The sequence below is a fragment of the Arctopsyche grandis genome, chromosome 5 (genome assembly GCF_051622035.1).
Source record: "Arctopsyche grandis isolate Sample6627 chromosome 5, ASM5162203v2, whole genome shotgun sequence".
In the NCBI taxonomy this organism is placed as follows: domain Eukaryota; kingdom Metazoa; phylum Arthropoda; class Insecta; order Trichoptera; family Hydropsychidae; genus Arctopsyche; species Arctopsyche grandis.
Genome location: NC_135359.1, coordinates 26,730,017 through 26,751,865, shown reverse-complemented (window position 1 = coordinate 26,751,865; position 21,849 = coordinate 26,730,017). Strand labels below are relative to the sequence as shown.

Below are 21,849 nucleotides of genomic sequence, written 5' to 3'. Positions count from 1 at the left end.
TAGCACAGAGACCCTCGGCTTAAGACATCGCGTTATTAATTAATATATATTGTATGTCACGAAAAGGCATCCTGTGTGATATGTGGAGGTATAGCTAGTAACAATCTTGGAAAAGAAGAATAAACGTACTACAAGCCAACTGTATTTATAAACATTATATTTAATGTCTTGCAAGATATTTCCCGAAATGAAGAAAAGTGGACTTATTTAACGTTCAATTATAACGGCTCATATTTATTATTGACTTTTTTTTCAATATTTTGTAAATAAATAAACAAATTTTATACGAATAAAAAATAATTTAAATTGAAAAAAAAGTCATATGTATGTCCTCGGGGGTGACCGGAAAAATGAACTCGAGATAATTGCACTCTCGAGACATCCAAACTTTCAAAGATGCTCAAGGAGAACCAGCGCTATAGAATTCCACAAAAAATCGTCAAGGGGTATTTGTATGTTATCCGGGGGTGCTAACCTTTTTTTGTGAAATTCTATTGCGTAAGTTCTTTTTAAGCGCCTTTGAAAATTCAAACTTCTCGAAACTGCGCTACTATTCAGTGCAATTTAGTGCATCTTTCCGGAAACCGTCCTCTGGAATCCCGGGAACGATCCGGAGCTCCATCCCGTGTCCCGGGAAATCAGAAACCATTATACATATGTACATCTTCATATATGTATGTACATGATGAATAATGAAAATATAATGCTGATATGTTCTCAATACCCAATTAATCGAAGTTTTTCAATTGTTTGTAGCTTCCAATGACATTTATTTTCTATTGTGTAGTATTTGATGTGTCATTTAAAATTAAGGTTGAAATTTATGACTTTTGTAGATTAAATAGTCGGAAATATATTACGTAATTTTGAAAAGTTCAAAAAATGGGAACAAAGTTGAGTGTTCACTAGTCATGTTTGTGCTCTATGGACGTGTGTTCTAAATTACCTAGTTATGTTACATTTCATCTTGATTTTTATTTGGTTATGTCAAATATTACGGTTATCTCTTTAAAAGTTGTATAATGTGTTTGTGCAAACAACTCGTTTCGAAATACATATATGACATTCCTACGCATTCACTGATATAGTGTCAGACCGTAAAAACTTCATTCATAATCTCACTATTTCAAAATATGTACGAGTGTTTAATTTTGTTTACGTTTTTCTTTCATATTTCAATGCGATTGTACGCAATTTGTTAATTAATACATTCTCCGTTTCATGATTTTTTTTCCTTTTTATTGCAAATATGTATTTGTTATCGCAGATTTCATTTGTATTCATCGACTACATTCGTAGCATGCTTTGTATACCTAATATATTCCCAGTGTTTTTCTTTACTGCTACTACATAGGCATGTTTTCTAGATTTTACTATCGGTTTTCTCAATTTTTTTCTATATATTTATAACAATCTGAGTAATATCTCAAGAACGAACGCAGTATCTATATTTATTTTTATAATTTGTATAATTGTATAAATGGTTGGAAATACAAGGGAGATTCATGAAGCATGAACAAATGCATTGAAGAGCTATGTAAACTCTTAAGTTGTTCAAACATGCAAAATTCACAAACTGCAAGTTGTACAAATTAAACAAACTGCACTGATAAATCCTTTACTTATACGTTGAGTAATTTTCATTTCATTTTTGATGTTTGGATATGAATATTCTATTATATATCTCATTGAAATGTTCAACTCCTCAGAACTTTTCAATATTTTTAAACGTAGATTTATTTAAACTCATCAAACATGAAAAAATATTATTAACTCTATCTTTGACTGAACTTTTTGCAGACTTTTTGGTGGTCTCGATTATCTTTCTAATTTGCTTATAATAGCGGAATTCATATGAATCTGAACTTCTTTTATATTACTTTATTTTAATGGATTTCTAAAGGTCATCGTAGACTTTTGGGCGTATATTTTCGTTACAAAAAGGTCATAGTGGAAAACGTCGAAAAGGAGTTTTTGCCTTAAAAAAGGTCGTCGTTGAAATATCGAAGTGGCTTTCGAATGGAGAGGCGTAAAAAATCTCGAGTGTTTATGTACATACATATACTTCCTCTCTTCGAGCTGAGAAAATTGACTTTCCATAGTATTTAAATATAATATTACCCCAACACTACCAAACGGTGTCCACAAATCTAAAATTCAACTTAAAATATATCATTTATGCATGTATGATAGTATACGGTCGCTATCCTTGGCTCTATCCTAGCTGCTGGGAGCACTTGGTTATAATTCCTTCATGTCACGACGTAGAGTATATTTTGGAGAAGCAAGTTCCTGGCTGTTTTGGTGAGCAACATCAAATTCGTGGTTACAGCACATATCTGTAATATGAGTAGGGTTGTCAGGCGTCCCGATTAATCGAGATTGTCACCAGTTTTAAGTCTCGTGTCCCGGTGTCCTGAACAAACCTCTCGGGACGCCCAAATTTTCCGGTTTACTACTTTTTAAATTTCTTCAAGAGTTTTTAACTCAGAATTAACATAAACTATAAACAAAAAGTCGATGTCTGGATCAGACAGTCTGGTAATCACTGCAGCAATATTCAACAATGAACTATTTGTCTCTGTCTTATACCTTTAAAAAGTAAATAAGGTGTCCCGAACAAACCTCCCGGGATAGTTCATTGTTGAATATTGCTGCAGTGTTTACCAGACATCGACTTTTTGTTTATAGTTTATGTTAATTCTGAGTTAAAAACTTTTGAAGAAATTTAAAAAGTAGTAAACCGGGACATTTGGGCGTCCCGAGAGGTTTGTTCGGGACACCGCGACACGAGACTTAAAACTGGTGACAATCCCGATTAATCGGGACGCCTGACAACTAGTGGCCGGATCCACAGCGCGCCGTTTGTTGTTCAATTGTTGTAAATGCTATTGTTCAATTGTTGTAAAAGGTTCACCCAACTTTTATTATGTACTCTAGCTTTGTAAATAGACTCAAAACGCCCTGATTCCAGGAAAAAGCACGCTCCCTATCCGCCCTTTACTGAAAACCCTACTCATATTACAGATAATGTGCTGTAAGCACGAATTTGAGGATTGCTCACTAAAACAACCCAGGAACTTGCTTCTTCAAATATACTCTACGTCGTGACATGAGGGAATTATAACCAAGTGCTCCCAGCAGCTAGGATAGAGCCTAGGTTAGCGACCGGTAAATTTAAAAAGTAGTAAACCGGGACATTTGGGCTACGAGATACGAGATACGAGACCTAAAACTGGTGACAATCCCGATTAATCGGGACGCCTGACAACCCTAGCCAAGACCCACAGTTATTTATTTATTTATATATATTTTAGCTATCAAGCTAATTTAAAAATACATCTTAATTATTATACTTAACTCTAAAATTTATAATTAACTTATATGTACTGTCCCTCACAGAGGTGTCTCTTCGCACCTCGCAGGAATGCATCCATGTTTTAAGCAGACCTGACGCACTCAGGGAGGGCATTATACATGAGCACACCCCTGTGAAAAACACCCCCAGCCGTCTTATTCTTTCTTACTCTACTTACAACTAGTTTGTCCTTATTTCTAGTATAAAAACTATGTTTATCTCTATTCCTTATTATATAATCATCAAAATACTTAGGTAATAACTTATGATCTAACTTATAAACAAAAGACAATGTACTAATATTTAGACTAATTCTAATACTCATCCATCCTAATTCATCTAACATACTTCCAATACTCTTAAATCTACTCACATTCAAAATACATAGCTCTCATAGCTTTATTCTGTATTTTTTGCATTTTTTCTAAATCTTGGCCACTAAACAAATTAAGCACAGTGGCACAATAAACCACATGTGGCAAGACAATTGAATTAAACACTAAAATTTTACTTTTTTTACTTAAAATATTTCTTAATCTACATAATACACCAACTTTTCTAGCCATTTTTTTTATTATATAGTCAGCGTGCATTTTAAAATTTAGTCCTGAATCTATGTATACACCTAAGTATTTTATATTTTCAACTTTTTCAATTAACTTATCATCAATTCTAATTTCATTCAATATATTTTTATTTTTACCATTCAACCACATCATTTTTGTTTTATTCACATTCAACTTTAATTTATTTTCACACAACCAGTCATTCACATAATTTAATTCTATATTTAAAATCTCAGACATTACATCAACATTCTTTCCAATTATATATATAAATGTATCATCTGCAAACAAATGTATTTTACACATCTTAATTACCTTAACAATATCGTTTATATATAATATAAATAATAAGGGTCCTAATTTGGACCCTTGCGGCACTCCATAAGGTGTTACAAATTCAGAGGATAACACCTTATCAATTTTTACTATTTGCCTTCTATTATTTAAGTATGATTGAAGCCACTGTAATACTATACCATTTATTCCTGACTTATATCATTTTTGTAATAAAATATTCCTATCTACTGTCTCGAACGCTCGCTTAAAATCTAGAAAAACTGCTCCAACAACCATGCTAGATTCATCCATCGCCTCCATCCAATCAGAAACCACCAATTGAGTGAGCTCTCGATAACTGATAGTTCCGAATTAATGAATTAATGAGAAGTTTCAAGGGGAATTCTTTTAAATGTTCATTTAACTTTCCTATTCCTTATTGCTGAAACAGCCCAGAGAATTTCTCCGGCGCCAAAAATTTGGCGCGCGTGCCATTGTTTCGCCATCGCTGAACTAGGAAAAGGATTTGCGATAAAAAGAAAACTCGTGCAGTTAATTTAAATTTACACGGAATTTGATAAATAACGGGTGTTCAGTTTGAACGAGCACGATTTGGACAATGGCCGACGACAACGATAAGCAACGGCCGCGTAAATACAGCACCGTCTCGATGAGTAATAATTCTCGAAGGAGGGAGAGAGACACGGCGGTAGGCGAGAGCGAGACGGGCGAAAAGCGACAGTGGCGCCACCGCCACGGCTCGGCGACGCAACTTCACGCACAGATGACGTGCGCCGCGGCGGCGGCTGCACTTGCACCGACCCCTGCGCCCCACTAGCGCCCCCCGAGCGCGCGCCCCCGCACCGCCTGCGAAGACCCCACGCCTACAAAGGGCGCTGCGCCCCACACCGACGCCCGAACAAACCAGCGGTGAGGTTATGTCGCAGCGCTCAGCCCACCCCGCCCCACCCCGCCCCACTGCACCTTCGCTGACGTTCAACTTGACGTATACTTTACCGACGAACTCATATACATGTGTCACACCACCTGTCGCCCTACATTCGTACTTGTGTCAATTTTGACGTTGCGCCCCTGTCATCCTGTTGTCTATGTACATATGTAGTTTGGAGTGTTTGCAGTGATTTTGCGAAATGTGTGTGTGTGTGTGTGTGTGAATTCATTTCGTTTTCAATATTGTATGTATTTTGGTTTGAGCGCATGCGCAGTGGAGTTTTTTTAATGAATGGAAGGTGACGTTTGGTGCGCGCTTTGAGGTTATGTTCTTCTTCGAGTCTACATATTCTTTTGTTGAATTTTGATTCTTTCGCGTGCGAATTTAACGTGTGCAGTTATAGTTGGCCTTGTGTGTGATTAGGCTGTTTCGTAAGAAACCGGTAATCTTTTCGTTGGAGTTCCAAATGTGTGTGTGTATGACGAATGGTCTGTCATTTTTTTCCGCAACGATCTCAATGCCCTTTGAATGAGGCGTTGATCTCTCCTGGTCGCGATGAATGTCTGCAACAGGAAGCTGTTGCCAAATTAGCATTTCCGGAATATATCAATAGTGCAAATTTAACGGAATTAGTATACGATCAAATTATCGTTGTTATACGTTTGATTTTGTTTTTTAAATGTTTTTTTTTTATTATTATTACTAAATTATGTTCACAATTCATCTGCTACTGATTTGCTAATCATTTTATTATATTCTAATTTTAATATAATAATAGGTATACATACGTTTAAAATCCATCAATTGCATTGTTTTGAGTAAATTGTTGAGCGATTTCACAAAATGTGTCGGTTAATGGATTTTCATTGTGTGTTCAGAAGTGAGTCAAACTAGATTATTAGCATAATTCGTTGGATTTTTTTAAAATTAAGGGCTTTAGAACCATTTCCCGGTAATAAACGTTCATTGCAATGAACTTAAAGTTTTGAATTCTTATTGTTTGTCGACTTTGCTCAAAACATCTTACATAGCTAACTAAACTGATAGGAATCGTATATTTTTCCACATCCTTAAACGAGTTGAAAGTATCGAGCTGAAAATTTATATTTGTATTCTTTATGAACTAACTTTAAGTTGTTAAAGTTTTGGTCAAATTGCGTTAACCGGAAGTAGTAATTTTTTTTAAGACAATATTTCTTTATTTTATTTTGACCTATTAAATTATTTTTATCCATGTGATATTTAACGTGTATAATATATATAGTGATTTTAAGTAATAGAAAAAAATTGAACAAAATCCGACAACCGGAAGTAGAATTTTTATCTTGTTTTTCATTCTACTGCCAAATTGAAATGAAATGAGACACTGTTTGTATCGCACGGATTTAAAACTTATCTTGTTTTACTTTTACTTCAGCATTTTATTAAATTGTATTTAAATTAATTTGCTACAAAATAAAAAGTCTATTGATACTAGCACAGCACGTACCGGCAACTGCATGAAAGCAACGGTACGAAATGTATACTTTAGTACATTTTATATGGACACATTCTAACGAGGGGTAGACGTAACAGCAGTAGCCGACAAAATCTATTCATACTATACAGCAGTACATGTCACCGTAAAGTATCAAGCAAACCCGTTTTCTTTGGCTAATGTAGAAATATTCACACACGATGTGACGTCATAGTGGCGAGTGCACGCGTACTAACTTGCGCATATGAATATTTTCGGAAGCAATATTGCGCCGTATCGTCGCTCCCTTTAATGTATATGTAATATAAGCCTTGCACTCAGCCAAAACTTGTCTGAACGTGTTGGTACCGTGAGGTGCTGTATGATATGAATAGAAACTGTCGTTTACGTGAGCTGCTGCGCTGTAGCCGTGAACTGCTGGATAGTTTGAATTGACCTTAATTTGTTTTGTCAGACATGAAAAATGATGATAAAAAAATATATATCAATTTACATTAATTTTCCCATTTGTTATGAATTTTACATAGACAGTGTCGTTATCTGTGTATGTGTTATGAGTAAGTGTAGTCATACGCTTATTCACTGAATTAGATTTGTCATTGTTTGCTTGTACTCATATGTACATAGATTTATTGTTTGTTATTTTGATTGTAAATTTGTTGTTTCGACTTTTAGAATTTGGAATCGTTTCAAAATAGAGCGAATTGAACGCTCGCCAGCCAACTGGTCTTACTACTTGCAGCAAGGTCAAGATCAAAATTCAATTTATCTCTTATTGCTTCATCGATGTTCCCAATTGACCGTTTCGAAGCTACATATGTACATATGTATGTAGATTCGTCGGCAACAGTACATATTGCATGTTTGGAAAAAATAGATAGGAAAATATTAGTTTTTAAAGCGACGTCACTGTTTTTATCTACACAATTAACTAATGTGTCTAGCTCCAGTTCGAAAAGCGCACGTCACCGCTTAATTGGTAAAGATAGATTAAAAGAAACTGACGCATTACAAAATTACCGCGTATTACACTTTATACATAGTATAGGATTTCTTTTTTCACTTTTCGACAGTAAATGCATTTAGTTATAAAACACCTTATCTTTTATAATACACATTTCTTATCGCAATTTCTTATCGCAAACAACACTTTGATAACGCTAGTTTACCGTTCAACCTGTCGGAAGAATTCTTATCGAAAGGTTTTTTTTTATCAATATTGTATGTTTTGGAATCGACGAGTCAAACTTATATTTTATTTGCTGTTAGTACTGTTTTATAATTCAACAAAGTGTAACGTAACTTACTTTGTGTCGATTTTTCATACAGTTAGGGCGAAAACACACTGAGTGGTACGTGGTACGTGTTTTTTTTTAGATATTTTTAATCATGCGAAAAATTGCAGCACCATATACATGGTACACAGTCCCAAAAATCACCCCCTGGAGTGTTTTCGGTGATATTTTATCGTTGTATTTATCCTTGCTTGACAGTGATAACGGTGAATCACATATTTAAAGAATTGTAGGAGAAACTTGTCGGTTGCGTATACATAGATGTGCATACACGTGCAACCTCCCAAACATATGTATTCTGCACGTGCGAATACACCTGAATTCGGGTTTGGGGGAACACTCACTGTTTACGGTCACAGCGGAGAGCCAAGAACACGTGATGTCTCATACCACTCCGTGTGTTTTCGCATCCTTGTTTTGAACTTTGATCTTACGTCTAGGACAAGTCTGGGCGTTGTCTTTCTTTGTTTTCTTGTCATCTGAGGAAATTGAGAAGCAGCGTAATGATACTAAAACGTAATCGCTCACTTTGGTCTATTTATTTGCTTCTATTTTTATCGTGTTTTTTTTCTGTGTATATCGCCCACACAATACCTGCTCTTTGTCCAGTGCATGGTGCTAAGATCGCCTGCATGCTTCGACAATTCTAGCTTCTTTAAATTTGCGGTTAACGAGCAGTTCACTCACCGCATAATTACTGTTTGTTCGCAGCTGACGAGATGAAGTTAATTTAAATCGTTTATGGAATAAACCTGAGAAAATCAATTGCTTCTGGAAGTAATTTCAACCTTTTTTCTGCTCAATTACGTTTTATTTTCTCATTTATTTAGTCAATTTCTCAGTTATGACTACATATTAATATAAAGCAGTTGCCTAGTTAGGCCCCCCAATTTTCATTTTTTTTTTTTTTCATGAGGCCCCTTTTTTGTGACCATTGCACCGATGACTATGCGACCTCTAGTTACGACTAATGTGGATTGATTTAACATACTCATACGTTATAATTTTAGTTTAAATATTAGATACGTGTATTGATCGATATGGTTTTCCAGAACGGGATACTTGCAAGTGATATTAATCTCAAGGCTTTTCCATAATTAATTGTCAAAGCGGCGCCTCAAATGACACGCATCCCTCTTTTCCATACATACACACAAACATATATCCAAATACACATTAAACTACACCGCTTGTATGTTTTCCAAAATTGGGCTTAGCTTTTTATCTCGCACGCGTTCTTCATTTGCGTCACTTACGTCAAAAACGTAACGGCGACAGGTGTCACACGCAAAACACTGACGGCGCATTTAACCACCTTCTCCCAAACAAAACCCACGCCGATTTAATTAAAGGAGCGATACTTATAACTGTGCACATTGTAACTGTATGGATGAAATTGTAATTATTTTTAGGTATCGTCCACGATGTCGTACCAGGTGCGCGCGCTCTACGAGTTCAACGGCGAGCCGAACTCGTCAGAGTTGACCATCAATGCCGATGAGATTTTGACGGTCACTCGAATTGACGTCGGCGAGGGATGGTGGGAGGGAGTCAACTCCAGCGGGAAAATGGGCCTTTTTCCGGCGTCGTACGTCGAGAAAATCACCCCAGCACCTGTTTCAACCCCGGCAGCACCCCCCGTCGCTCCTCCCCCCCAGGGCAACCGATACGATCCCACTGCAGACGACTGGGGTGAAAGCACCCAGTACAGTGCACCGCCTCAGAATTACGCCAAAGGTGATGGGGAAGGATGGGAGGACGACTGGGACGATGACACCTACTCCGAGATCGGTCCTGGAGGACATCCATCCCAAGGCAACGCAGCGCACAGACAGCAATCACAGGAAGTACCCAATTATCCACTCCCCGGAATGCCGATCAACGACATAAACAATGAGGACACCTTGTCCAACTACAACGGTCCTCATTCCGGATCCGTAACCAAGAAAAACAACAGATTTTCCACATTCTCGAAAAGTGGAGGGGAGAGCTACATCTTGGGCACTTTCAACGCGACCGTAATTGATAGCGACAAAGTGTTCGTTCACCAAACGGATGACGGATATTCGTGGAGTCAGAATACGAATCCGTATCACGTTATTGTAGCTTCGCCTAAAAAGGAATCCAAATTCAAAGGTATTAAGAGTTATATAGCCTATCAAATCACGCCGTCTTTCAACAACATCCAAGTATCACGTAGGTATAAACATTTCGATTGGCTGCACGAAAGGTTGACTGAAAAATTTTGCCTTATTCCCATTCCACCACTTCCCGACAAGCAGATATCCGGAAGATACGAGGAGCAGTTCATCGAACATCGCCGGATACAATTGCAAGAATTCATCGATTGGGTGTGCAGACATCCCGTGCTCTCTAGGTGCGATGTGTTGCAGCACTTTTTGACGTGCACGGATGAAAAGCGGTGGAAAGCCGGAAAAAGGCAGGCGGAAAAGGATCTATTGGTCGGGGCCAATTATTGTGTCACTATATTTCCACCGGAAAAGGCGTTATTGCCTTCGCAAGTGGACCCGCAAACGGAACAATTCAACAATTTCATTCACCATATGGACTCTGCTGTGAAAATCTTAATGGCCACTTGCTTAGATCAAACGAAGAAGAATCAAGGCCCATACAAAAGGGAATATCAAAAAATAGGCGAGTCGTTTTTCAGTTTAGGCAACGCTTTGGGATTTGACGAAGGTGGTTCTCTTATTTCTACGTCGAAGTTGACAGCGGCTATTAGGAAGACTGGAGGGACTTACATAGACATAGGAAAACTTTTTGAAGAACAGCCCAAACACGATTGGGAGCCGCTTAGTGACAAATTGCACATATATAAAGGAATCATAGGTTCGTTTCCTGACGTTTTGGCCGCTCAGAAGAGCGCGATTCAGAAGAGGAAGGAGTGCGAGAAACTCACCACAGACCGCAAAATGGAGGTCATTCAGCTGAACGAAGTCATAAAGAGGACAGACGTTGTCACATATGCCCTTTTAGCCGAGATGAATCATTTCAAAACGGAAAGGACGGTCGATCTGAAAGCAGCCATGCAACAATATCTAACGGAACAAATCAAATTTTATAAAAACATCGTAGGTAAATTAGAATCTGCATTGAATCATTTCGACGAGACTTAAATCGCCCCTCGGAATGTATAGAATTTGTCTTTAAAATGTAAATGAGCTTTTAATGATTATTGAAATTGTTTTATATTTCCATAAATTCCACACGCTTCCGATCTTGGAACGCGTTTGATGGTACGATACCTTTAAGATGAACTCTTTTTTCTTGTTTAATTAGTTTTACGCATTTATTATATAGTAAGCATGTATAAAAATGTCATATTTAATATGAATTTAATTCCATTGCATGTATTTATATTTTTTGTACATTTTTAATTATCATTCACTGATAGACTGAACCAATGCGAGTCTGCATAAATATTTTTTTTTGTGTTAAGATTTTATTATTATGTATTTAAAAATATTCGCTGCATAATATATTTTCGTGATATGACCAAAAACTTACCACGTATACCTATTTATATTCCTAGTTTTGATCATTTATTAAAAATTGGCTATTTATATATGCATATTGTACTTTTTAATGCCTAGGAATGCTGTTTTTTTTTCTAAATCACCAGGCTTTAAACTTTTCTAATCGGCTACGTTCAAGCGTATGATAATAATTGAAATGGATATGAATTTAGATGTAAGGATCATAGACACTGTTTATATTGTTATTTTTATAACATTCATACATTTATATATGTACATATATATTTATATAATATTATAGAAACATTTTTTTTAACATTCAGCAACCACTATCAAATGTAACTTGATATTAAAAATTAATAAATTAAATTTTACACATTACTAACAGATTTTTATTCAATAGATGTTTGTATTTTATATTAACTGACATAACCTCTTCGACATTGCACAACTGCTTTTTTAATGAATATGTATGTAATATTCAAATATAACAGCATTGCTTATCAGCATATTCAGTGACGCTAATTATTACAAGAAAAATTACCAGAAAATTAATGTGAACCGATGCTGCGTCAACAAATTCCGTATGTTATTTTTATTGGTAGGTTTCGAGTAGTGTCCGATTGAAATTTTTCATATTTAAATTGCTATCGGATAGATATTATGATGCAATCATATTAACAGTATGCTGATGTCATAAACACCTTTAGCAGATTTCTATTTCGAGGCGTTCACCTTACAAGAAGCAGCTGTGGGTAGCGATCTTCTTAAGCGCGCACGTCATCATGTGCAGTCATCGCTTTTTACACGAGACGATGTCACTAAATTTTATTATGCGATTTAAAAAAAATCAATAAAAATTCATGTGTACAAATAAAATGCTAAAATTGCTGAAAATGAACGTACTTCGATGTATGATGTTATCGTAATCGCTGTTGACCTACTCATGGAACACTCGCATATGTATTTTATTATTCAATATATACATAATATATCCAACAATGTATGGTATAAAATTAAGACGAAAAATAATCGATTGATGCGTATCGTCTTCTTAATTAGTATGCTCGAAAAATTTCGATTGTTGCAGGAAGATTAGATTACTGGCTATTTATTAATCAAGTTTAATTATTTTCACTAATGCTTATTTGACAATAATTCGAAAATTGTTATCTGCAAAGTCTAATTGTAAATCAATACCGATGTACATATCTGCTGAGATATCTATATGAAGTACCTTAATTAAGGTGATAGAGAGTTGTGAAAATAAAATGATTCCGATAATGATTCTTAAAAGATTTAAAGGGTAATCCGCATGGATTCGTACAAATGTATTTTTCGTAATATGTATGTATCTGATTATGCCTTTCAAATCATACACAGTCAACCACTTGCAAATTCATTCTTCTTTTGGTTCAAATCTTTTACCGAACTTTTGCAATCATTATGACTATATCACAAGAGCTCTATGGAACAAAGTCCTCGTACTCTTACGAAATCACTATTTTTTGAAAATCGTTATCTTTATCAATGCATTATAAAATTGATACTGTCACTTAATAGGTTTTTATTCAAACAGCGGCGTGGACTAGTGGTTAGCATATTATGCTTTCAAGCAGAGTGGTCACGGGTTCGATTCCCACTAGAGTCCCGCTGCTGGCCAGACCTTGGTTTAAGACTCTAGGTCGATCGTTTCTTATCAGAGTTTGCCAATTTTTCTGATTTTCATTGAAACGGTTTCTGCAAAATTGGCTTCTCCTTCCTATTTTTCTTACTAATCTCAAGTTATTCAGCGTCTTCATGTTCGCAATCTTGATTATAAAATGCTGCAAAAATTTCTCCATATATGTCACTGTGGATGTTTGTATGAGTTCGCATTGTATAAAATGCTTATGTATATTGATTGTATTGTTTAAGTGCACTCGTCGCTGTAGAGCGATCTGTAAACGCGAGTGTTCATGTTCTATGGAATAAAATAAAAATTCTGGGTAAATCTTGGGTCAACGTCCATTCTTCAACTTTATACATATATCGGACTATTCGCAACCTCCTCAAGTTTCTATTTTAATGGATTCATATTTATATGATTTAACATTCATTAAAAGATTTAAACAATCTACTTATATGTATCTGAAACAATATGCTAATTCTATGCATGATCAAGCAGTTACAATTTTGATTGACAGTGGTTTAAAAAAAAACATTTATGCCGATAGTACTAATAGTAATAACTGTACTTATCACGTATGTAAATCTAATGCGATCATAATACGTCTATGGAAACAAGTTGATTAAAGCCAGTTACACTAAACTGCCAGTTACAGAGATAATGCTCATGTGAGTTATTAAATTAAATTTCCGACGTACGTAATTTTCCTTGGATATTTACCAGAACATAATGGCAGGTACGTGAAGGTTTTTCTGAATAGATCGTGAAATGTTCTCATTATACAATTAATTTGAAATTTCTTAATCTTCCTTGTTTATTCAGGTGCAACAGCCGCGACTTGAGATCTGTCTATGTCACCTATGCAAATCGTAACACGAACGTGCGTGTCCTACAAACCGAAATTTATACATAGAATATGCAATAATTGACACACATATCTGACAAATGATGGAGGGGTTGCAAAATATGAACGCTATTCACTTTTCGACACACAATCTATTCAACGGTGAAAAATGACCGGCGCAACCGCGTCCGCTAAATCATCTCGACTTGTTGCAGATAAATTGTTTGTCGTCTCGCGGATGGAGTGGTTCTGGGTCACCTGACAATCCCAGCCACCGTACACTTCTTGTAATTTGATTAATGAGACTGTCTTCTATTTCCAATACGAACATTTCGAAATTGTAATAATAGCTGCGGTGAAATATAATTGATATCAGATCCCTATTCGTCGTATCTGGAGAATTCGATCTGTCGGCGATTTATCGAGATTATACATCTCGTCGAGAATGTTCTTTTGAAAATTTAGACTAACTAGCTGTAGTATACCGCGTCGTTAAATAACAATGTTTACATGTCCATGGTTTGGTTCATTTAAATTATTAATACAGTAGTGTATTATTTTCATACTAATATCGGGAAGATGGAGCTTTGCTCGGTAAAGAGGCAAATAAATAATTAGAAAATTATTTATTTGCAACAAAGCTTAAGAGCCCGGTCACGCCGGTTGACTTGCGTCAAACTCTGTGGGTGACTTTGTTGCGCGAGCAGATCAAATGCATGCAGTTATATGGAGCATGCCACTCCAGACAACTTACTGGTTGCTCAAGCCGTAAAGTCACCCGACCAGAGAGATCGGCTTCCAGAATTCGGCCTGGTCACTGTGGTTGCCTCCTGTGTTAACGTGGACGTGGCTTTCATTCTGCATCCTTCTCGCAATGAGTGTTTTGAAAGTCGAGATTCGAAGCTTTTTGTCAGAAATCGGGGATGTGAAAAGTTAAATCGTTCGTCTAGTTTTCAAGAAAAAAATTGACAAATCTATAAAAAGCATATATGTATGTTTCCACGTTCCAAGGGTTGTTTGTATTTTTAAAAACGTTGATTAAGATGATGACGATTACGCAACATCAATCAATATTTCTTGATTTTTGTTTCAAGTTTTAACTAAAAATAGATCCTTTTAATCAAACCTTATATTTAAAAATATACACTTTTAATTATCACTAATATATTCTCTTCACCTTCAGATGAACTTTAAGATGCGCAAAACTGTTTATAGTTTACTGCACTGGAGAACTCTACTTGTTGAATCTGGTGTAATTTATGCGCATTAAATTTTATATATAGGTATAGATATATTTGTTAACGTGGGCCATCTGCTGTGTGTTTATGGTATAGCTCTGAATGGTCAGTACATTCGAGTGCGAGGTAGGCGTGGCGCGATTACTGTCACTCGCGGCGTGATGCGTTGAAGGCGGGATAGCTTTACTTTCGCGCCAGTAAAATCGTAATTACGAATATTATTATTAAGAGGTTTTTTTTTCACAGTAATATTCCCGGACATGCATACAACAAATCCTGAAAGTTCCATCGTAATCGGTTCAGTGATTTAGGAGCCTATTCGAGACACACAGACAGACATTCATTTTTATATACATAAATACCTATAGACAGATAGAAAAAAGAAGATTAGATCATGACGCGGGCTAAACACTGGTACAGAATAAAAGGAACTTACAATTTAAAGACAGTTAATTCGAGTATTTTAAATAACCAATATTATATTAAATAATCAATATCATTCTTTTTATGTAATTATACATAATTGAGTCCTATGGACATCTCACCATTGCGCTCTAGAACGCGATATGTAAATAAAATATTGAATTTTTCATAAATTGTGATAATATTAGGTTTTAAGAATATACATACATTGGTAACCTTTCTGAAACGCTTCGTTTAGCGAAACTCTTAAAAATAAATGGACGGTCGTTCGAGTTTGTTAAGTTTTCATTTCAGAAGATTTTTTCAAACCAGTTTTTTATCGTGCAAAAAATAATGAAACCTGATTGCGATAACAGGGTAATGTGACCGTTAAATAATCTAGCATCAACTCCACATGTATAATATAATATGATCGATTATCATCGCAAGGACAGTTAAGTACCGATTATGCTAATTTTATTAATACTCCGTAGTACTAAGTCCGCACTGTGCTAAGTCCAAGGTTTCCGTTTGTATTAAACCATTTTCTTCGTAATTCCTCTGTTGAAGTTTCACTTTGGGCTCGCAGTAGTAGTCTAAAATTAACTTAATCCACTACTTTTCGTAACGTTCTGCATGTTTCATCCATTGTTGTAGATTTTAATTGGCTCGTATGCTAAGTTTGCCGCACAGTCTATGTATGTACCTTGCTTCTTGTAATTCCTTCTAATTACAGGGCAGGTGAAATGGTTATCTTTAAAGGCCTACAGAAGCTGTTACGTACAAACTTTTGCACCATCCAACGACTGTGGTTTATCTCTAATCGCACAGTAAGGAAGATGGCACACGTTGCTTCGTCGGCCATTTAACTCTTAACGTCCCCATCTTACGCGTACCTCATTAAGTGAATCTCCCCTTGGGGAATTTTCCACTACAGTCGTTTGAAATGTATTTTAAAATATATGTTTATAGTAGTAAACACGAGCAGGCACGCATTACACATGGCATAATTTGAAATTCATACTTGGTTCATCTCGCTCTTTGCCATATTGATTTTAATGCTGTACGAGCGTGCTAAATGGCACAAATGAAGGTGTGTGCTTGCATTGTGAGGGTCAACAAAAAAACGTGTTATATTGTGCATACGCATCTGCATCTGCAAGTGTTTGTATTGTATACATTATTGTTTGTCTTCTAAAATTAAACCATATACTAGCTAGTTTTCATTACTCGTACATATAATATGCATAGCACGTAAAACTTTGAATAGCTAGAATTCTAGTTATGAATTATACCATATTTTGACTTTTGCGTATATGAGAGTCGCATTCGAATGTACATACATACATATAATATGTATGTCAATGCTATAGAAGGAATAATTATGAAGAAGCTATGTATGTAGTATAATATAATTTACTTCTACACACATAATTCTCATAAACATACAATGTTGATACCGAATAGTTTTCTTAATTAATGTGTAATGTGCTATGTGACATCGTATTTATCTACTTGTTTACTAGACATATTACGTTATGCTATGTATACTAATTTTGAGTAATATTTCTAGTAATCAATATTACCTTACGATATCTAGGTCTGTATTATTATTAATGGGAAGATATAATGGAACTTTAGTTTTTATAGTATTCACTAAGTACATGGAACTATAATTCGGCTACTTTACACTTAAAATTTTATACTATTCACTCGGTACACCTCAAATTTATTTTCAATACTGATACGTTAGATAGCATACAACTAAATTTGGAGTGTAGTGTCATGAACCTTTAATTGAATAGGTTTCAATTGGAAATTGAATTTTTGAGATATTTTTGAAGAAAGATGATGTAATTATGTTTAAAACTGAGTAGTTTTTCGTTTCATCTTTGCCTGACGTTTATTGTGAAATATTTCACTTACTTCCACTTCAATTTCGTAATCTTAATTATTGGTTAATTCAAGAAGATTGATCAAATTCTATCTTCCATCTATGATACAATATGAATTAATCAATCATACTATAATATAATATATAAATATAAATATGTATATATATAAACATATATGTATTCGTACATATGTATAAATTCGCTTACCAGGTCACTGATAAACAAAGTAACGTTCAGCTAGACGCGGTTAAAAATGGGAATATAATAAAAATTAGTTAATGAAACGTAAAGGAGGTTTGTAAAAATGAGACACTTTATTAGAAATATAACGTTGCCAGTAAAAAAATCTGTGTGTTTTAGTAATTTAAAGTGCAAATAAATGAATTCCAGTGATAATTATTTTCTCGTGTGCAATATATTTGTTTAGCGTTTGAAAAATTTATTTTATATTGAATACATTTAATTAAAGTGATATATTTACATATGTATATATGAGTTACATTATTTTTATTTTTATTTTATTTCAATCGAATTTGTACAATCGCCTTTACAGATCGCTCCAAAGCGATGAGTATACTAATACAGATACATACAATACGATCAATACAATCAATAAAAGCATTTATGCAATGTGAATTTATACAAACATCATCCACAGTGACATCTATGGAGAAATCTTTTGCAGAATTATATTATACAAATTGACGAACCTTAAGACGCTGAATAACTCGAAATTTGCAAGACAGATTGGAAAGGAGATTACAGGAACCGTTTCAATGGAAATCAGAATTTTTTTAATATTTATTATTAATCTATACTAGAAAAGCCTAACAGGTAGCCCCAATGCGCCTTCCTGGACAGAAACATTGTACATTTAATACAATTATTATACAAAGTAAATATAATACATATCAATTAACACCCACAAATACATATGTACATATATGGTCAAATTTGTAAAGTTGCAACATTTTTAAACAAATCAGTGAAATTCAATAAATATATATATATATATATATATATATATATATATATATATATATATATATATATATATATATATATATCAATTAACATTCACAGATACATTAATGGTCAGATTTGTACATTTGCAGCATTTTATACAATTCAGCAAAAATCGACATCGAAAATGGGTAAGGTTGCCAATTTGTTGGAACCGTTTCAATGAAAATCAGATAAATTGGTAAACTCTGATAGGAAACGATCGACTTGGAGTCACAAATCGAAGGTCTGGCCAGCAGAAACCAGTGAGATTTGAACCCGTGACCACTCTGTTCAAAGCATTATATGCTAACCACTAGTCTATTATCTTCTAAATGTGAAACTAACACGTCTTTCGATAGTATTTTTACCGATATTATTTCGATAGCATCGACCTGGAGTCACAAACCAACGTTTAGCCAACAGCAACTAGTGGGAATCGAACCGTGACCACTCTGCTCGAAAGCATAATATGTTAACCACTAGTCCACGCTGCTGGTTATGTGAATATGATCAAAATTCTCAAAACAATTTCAATTAGCTAGCACCCATTATTTACCATGATTTGCCAGAACTGTATCGTTTCAAAAATTAAACATTAAATATTGAAATAATTCAGACCTCTGTATAAAATTATGTTGCTTAATACCAATTATAAATAATCATTATTATATTTTATATTGTTATTTTGTCACAATATAACTACCGAATTGTTCAGACTAGACGGCTAGCCTAATCATAAGGCTGTCACATATTTTTGGAAAAATAGTCTATTGTTCATTTTGCTTAAGACTTACATATTTTGTTTTATATAAAATCTTCGCCTTATAGTCGAGCCAATACGGTGAATTTCTATGTCACAATATCTGGTTGACATACATATATTATCAAAACCCAACATCCGACGCAATTCCGTATCATAAAAGGCTCCATACGTATAGACATTCATTGTTGGAACTCTATTGAAACGACAATTTAAATGTGCGATTATAATAACCGGCGCTTTGCCTTAACAGTACATGTCCCATTTGTGGCATACCTTTGTGGGTTTGCTGCTATTCCTCCTTACAGATCGGAGATAACGACCGTCACGAACTGAACTGAAGATGTACAAATTTTAATGTAACCATTTGACCCTTGTCTACTACATAAAACGTTCATTTAACCATTACCCGCCCTGAAGTACCTCACTAAATTACTCTTATCTCTATTAAAATATCATATAATAATTTTAATGTATTATCTTCAAACGCCTCCCCTATATTATTGTTATATCGAGTTAAAGCACATATACAGATAGTGGGATATGTCGTTGATATCTTCGAGACATTGCATTGAAGTTCTATGCAAATTGGCACTTCCAACTCGATGGCTTTATTCTAACGTTTCGATACACCTGTTCCCAAATTGCATTGAGAGTAAATCTCGCAATCTCAGTCCAGCATAAATATTTAATACATAAATATTTACTAAATGAATCATAATTGCAATAGAGCTTATTTTTAGCAAATTAGAAGTAAATCGTTTTAAAATACATAAAGAAGCATTTTTTCTTTTAATAGTGCTTTATTTTTATGAAACAATCACCTCTTTCCTTTTAATAAATAAGATAAATCTAAAGAAGTTTAAATTTTCGACACCAAGAGATTTTTATATTTCGTAAATGATAATAATCATCTCATGTAATATTATGCTTATTGCATTTCTTTAGTATTGAATAGTATTCAATATGTGTTGTACTTTATATTCAATTTATGAACTGTGGTTATTCATGTTTATAAAAGTAAAGGTCTATTTATATTATCTAGCACTGCACGACAACAGCCCGGCACACCGATGCACGGAAAAGACTATTTATATTCATACTATACAGCAGCGCACGTTTGTGCGTTCGGCACGATTTTTTTCATGGTTCAACGATATAAAACGATATCGTCAAAAGTGGAACCGGGCGAAGCTGGGTAGCACTACAGGTAATACATAAAAACTGCACTAGGGCTTATTGTCGGGCTTACCTTATTACCCTTTAGGTACATACTAGAGCTTGCAATTTACCGTCAAATTGCAATAACCGGTAAACGGTAAATAATTTTCCCATTACCGGTTTACCGGTTATTTACCGGTAAATGTAAAACAAATTAATAATAAAAAAAATTACAATTTATTGGTTTTGTTGAGTTGAGTTAGGTACAATAAATTTTCAGAATTAAAACATGCTCTCAGGAAACAAATCATATCAATACTTTCGTCTTTTAGACTTGACCTGAATTTTATGCATATTTACCCCACAGATGAAAATGCTCGTTCTGATTCAACACTTGTTGGTCGGCAAGTCATAAGATGGTGAAATGCAATGTTTAAATATTTGCCACGAATTTTTTCGTGTCCCAAATATGACATTTCTCTCTGAATGAAATTGTTTACATATTTTTTCGGTTTATCCACTTTATTTTTGTCGTTTAATTTTTTATTTATTGCTAATTTAAGATTTTCTTCCAGTGTCAATATTTCGAGAATTTCTATTTCTTTTCCATGTCTTTCTTTTTGTTCAGAAATTTTATAGTTCTCATCCCTCAAAAACCGGTTTACCGGTAAACCGATAAACCGGTAATGCAACCTCTAGTACATACATACACCGATTTCTCATAAGATCCTTTAAAATCATGGTAGGACTTATTTTCGGAGTAAGTCGATTTTCCATTATTAATTTATAATTGCCTGTTTTGCTACCGAGTCCTGTACAATAACATAACGTTTATTATATGTACAAATCAATATTAAAAAATGACTGGATATACCAACCGGCCTTTACACTTTGTGTCTCACCTGTAAAATTTATTACAGTGTTCCTCTTCCCACCATTGATTTTTTTTTAATTGTAAGGGGAGTTGATCCAATTTCCATTTTGTTTATATTGTACTCGACGAGGCAAAACGAATTGTAAAAAAAATAAACAAAAGCGAGAAAGAGGCTGGCGGGGCCTGTCGTCGAAGAAGGTGGCCTCATTTTGCCTAATCCCCCCAAATTATGTACACAAATTCACGCTACCCGAATTGAATTTAAGATGAGTTCGAATCGGTCGAGCGCGACATTTTCGTCGTCTCGTCTAAACCGCTGTGGTTCAAAAGAGATTTCATTCATACCGTTCATTAGTCGAGATCAAAGCACGCAAAGCCAAACAAACGATCGACGGGAGTCGATATAATTCGACTTAAGTTGTCGAAAATATCAATGCGCGTACGGGAAGAGAGTTGTATGCGGAAATGTCGGTCGTTCAAAGGAGCCGGCTTTTAATTTGAGGTAATAATGAAGCGAATTTGCCTCCGGTGGTGGTTTGTTTTGTGGTGGCGGATGCGTTCGACGTGCTGCAGAGACGTG

The 21,849-nt window shown here is 34.9% G+C and overlaps 2 protein-coding genes across 4 annotated transcripts in view; both read left to right on the top strand.

Annotated features, from left to right (window-relative positions):
• Positions 1 to 21,849, top strand: part of LOC143911804 (CD151 antigen-like) — a 203,689-nt gene that overhangs the window by 71,435 nt on the left and 110,405 nt on the right. The window lies entirely within an intron of this gene.
• On the top strand, positions 4,903 to 11,801 carry SH3PX1 (sorting nexin 33-like protein SH3PX1). Of its 3 annotated transcripts, none has more exons than XM_077430849.1 (2): positions 4,903 to 5,130; positions 9,337 to 11,801. In XM_077430849.1, the coding sequence occupies exon 2, from the start codon at positions 9,349 to 9,351 to the stop codon at positions 11,059 to 11,061; it is 1,713 nt and encodes a 570-aa protein (XP_077286975.1). In that variant the 5' UTR covers positions 4,903 to 5,130; positions 9,337 to 9,348; the 3' UTR covers positions 11,062 to 11,801. The 3 variants fall into 3 exon arrangements, with proteins under 3 accessions (XP_077286975.1, XP_077286976.1, XP_077286977.1); XM_077430850.1 differs by lacking the exon at positions 4,903 to 5,130 and adding an exon at positions 5,431 to 5,474 and having other exon boundaries at positions 9,337 to 11,795; XM_077430851.1 differs by lacking the exon at positions 4,903 to 5,130 and adding an exon at positions 7,897 to 7,988 and having other exon boundaries at positions 9,337 to 11,795.

Excerpts from the sequence above, each read along its gene's own strand:
- SH3PX1 (XM_077430849.1), top strand. The coding sequence starts at position 9,349 with ATGTCGTACCAGGTGCGCGCGCTCTACGAGTTCAACGGCGAGCCGAAC.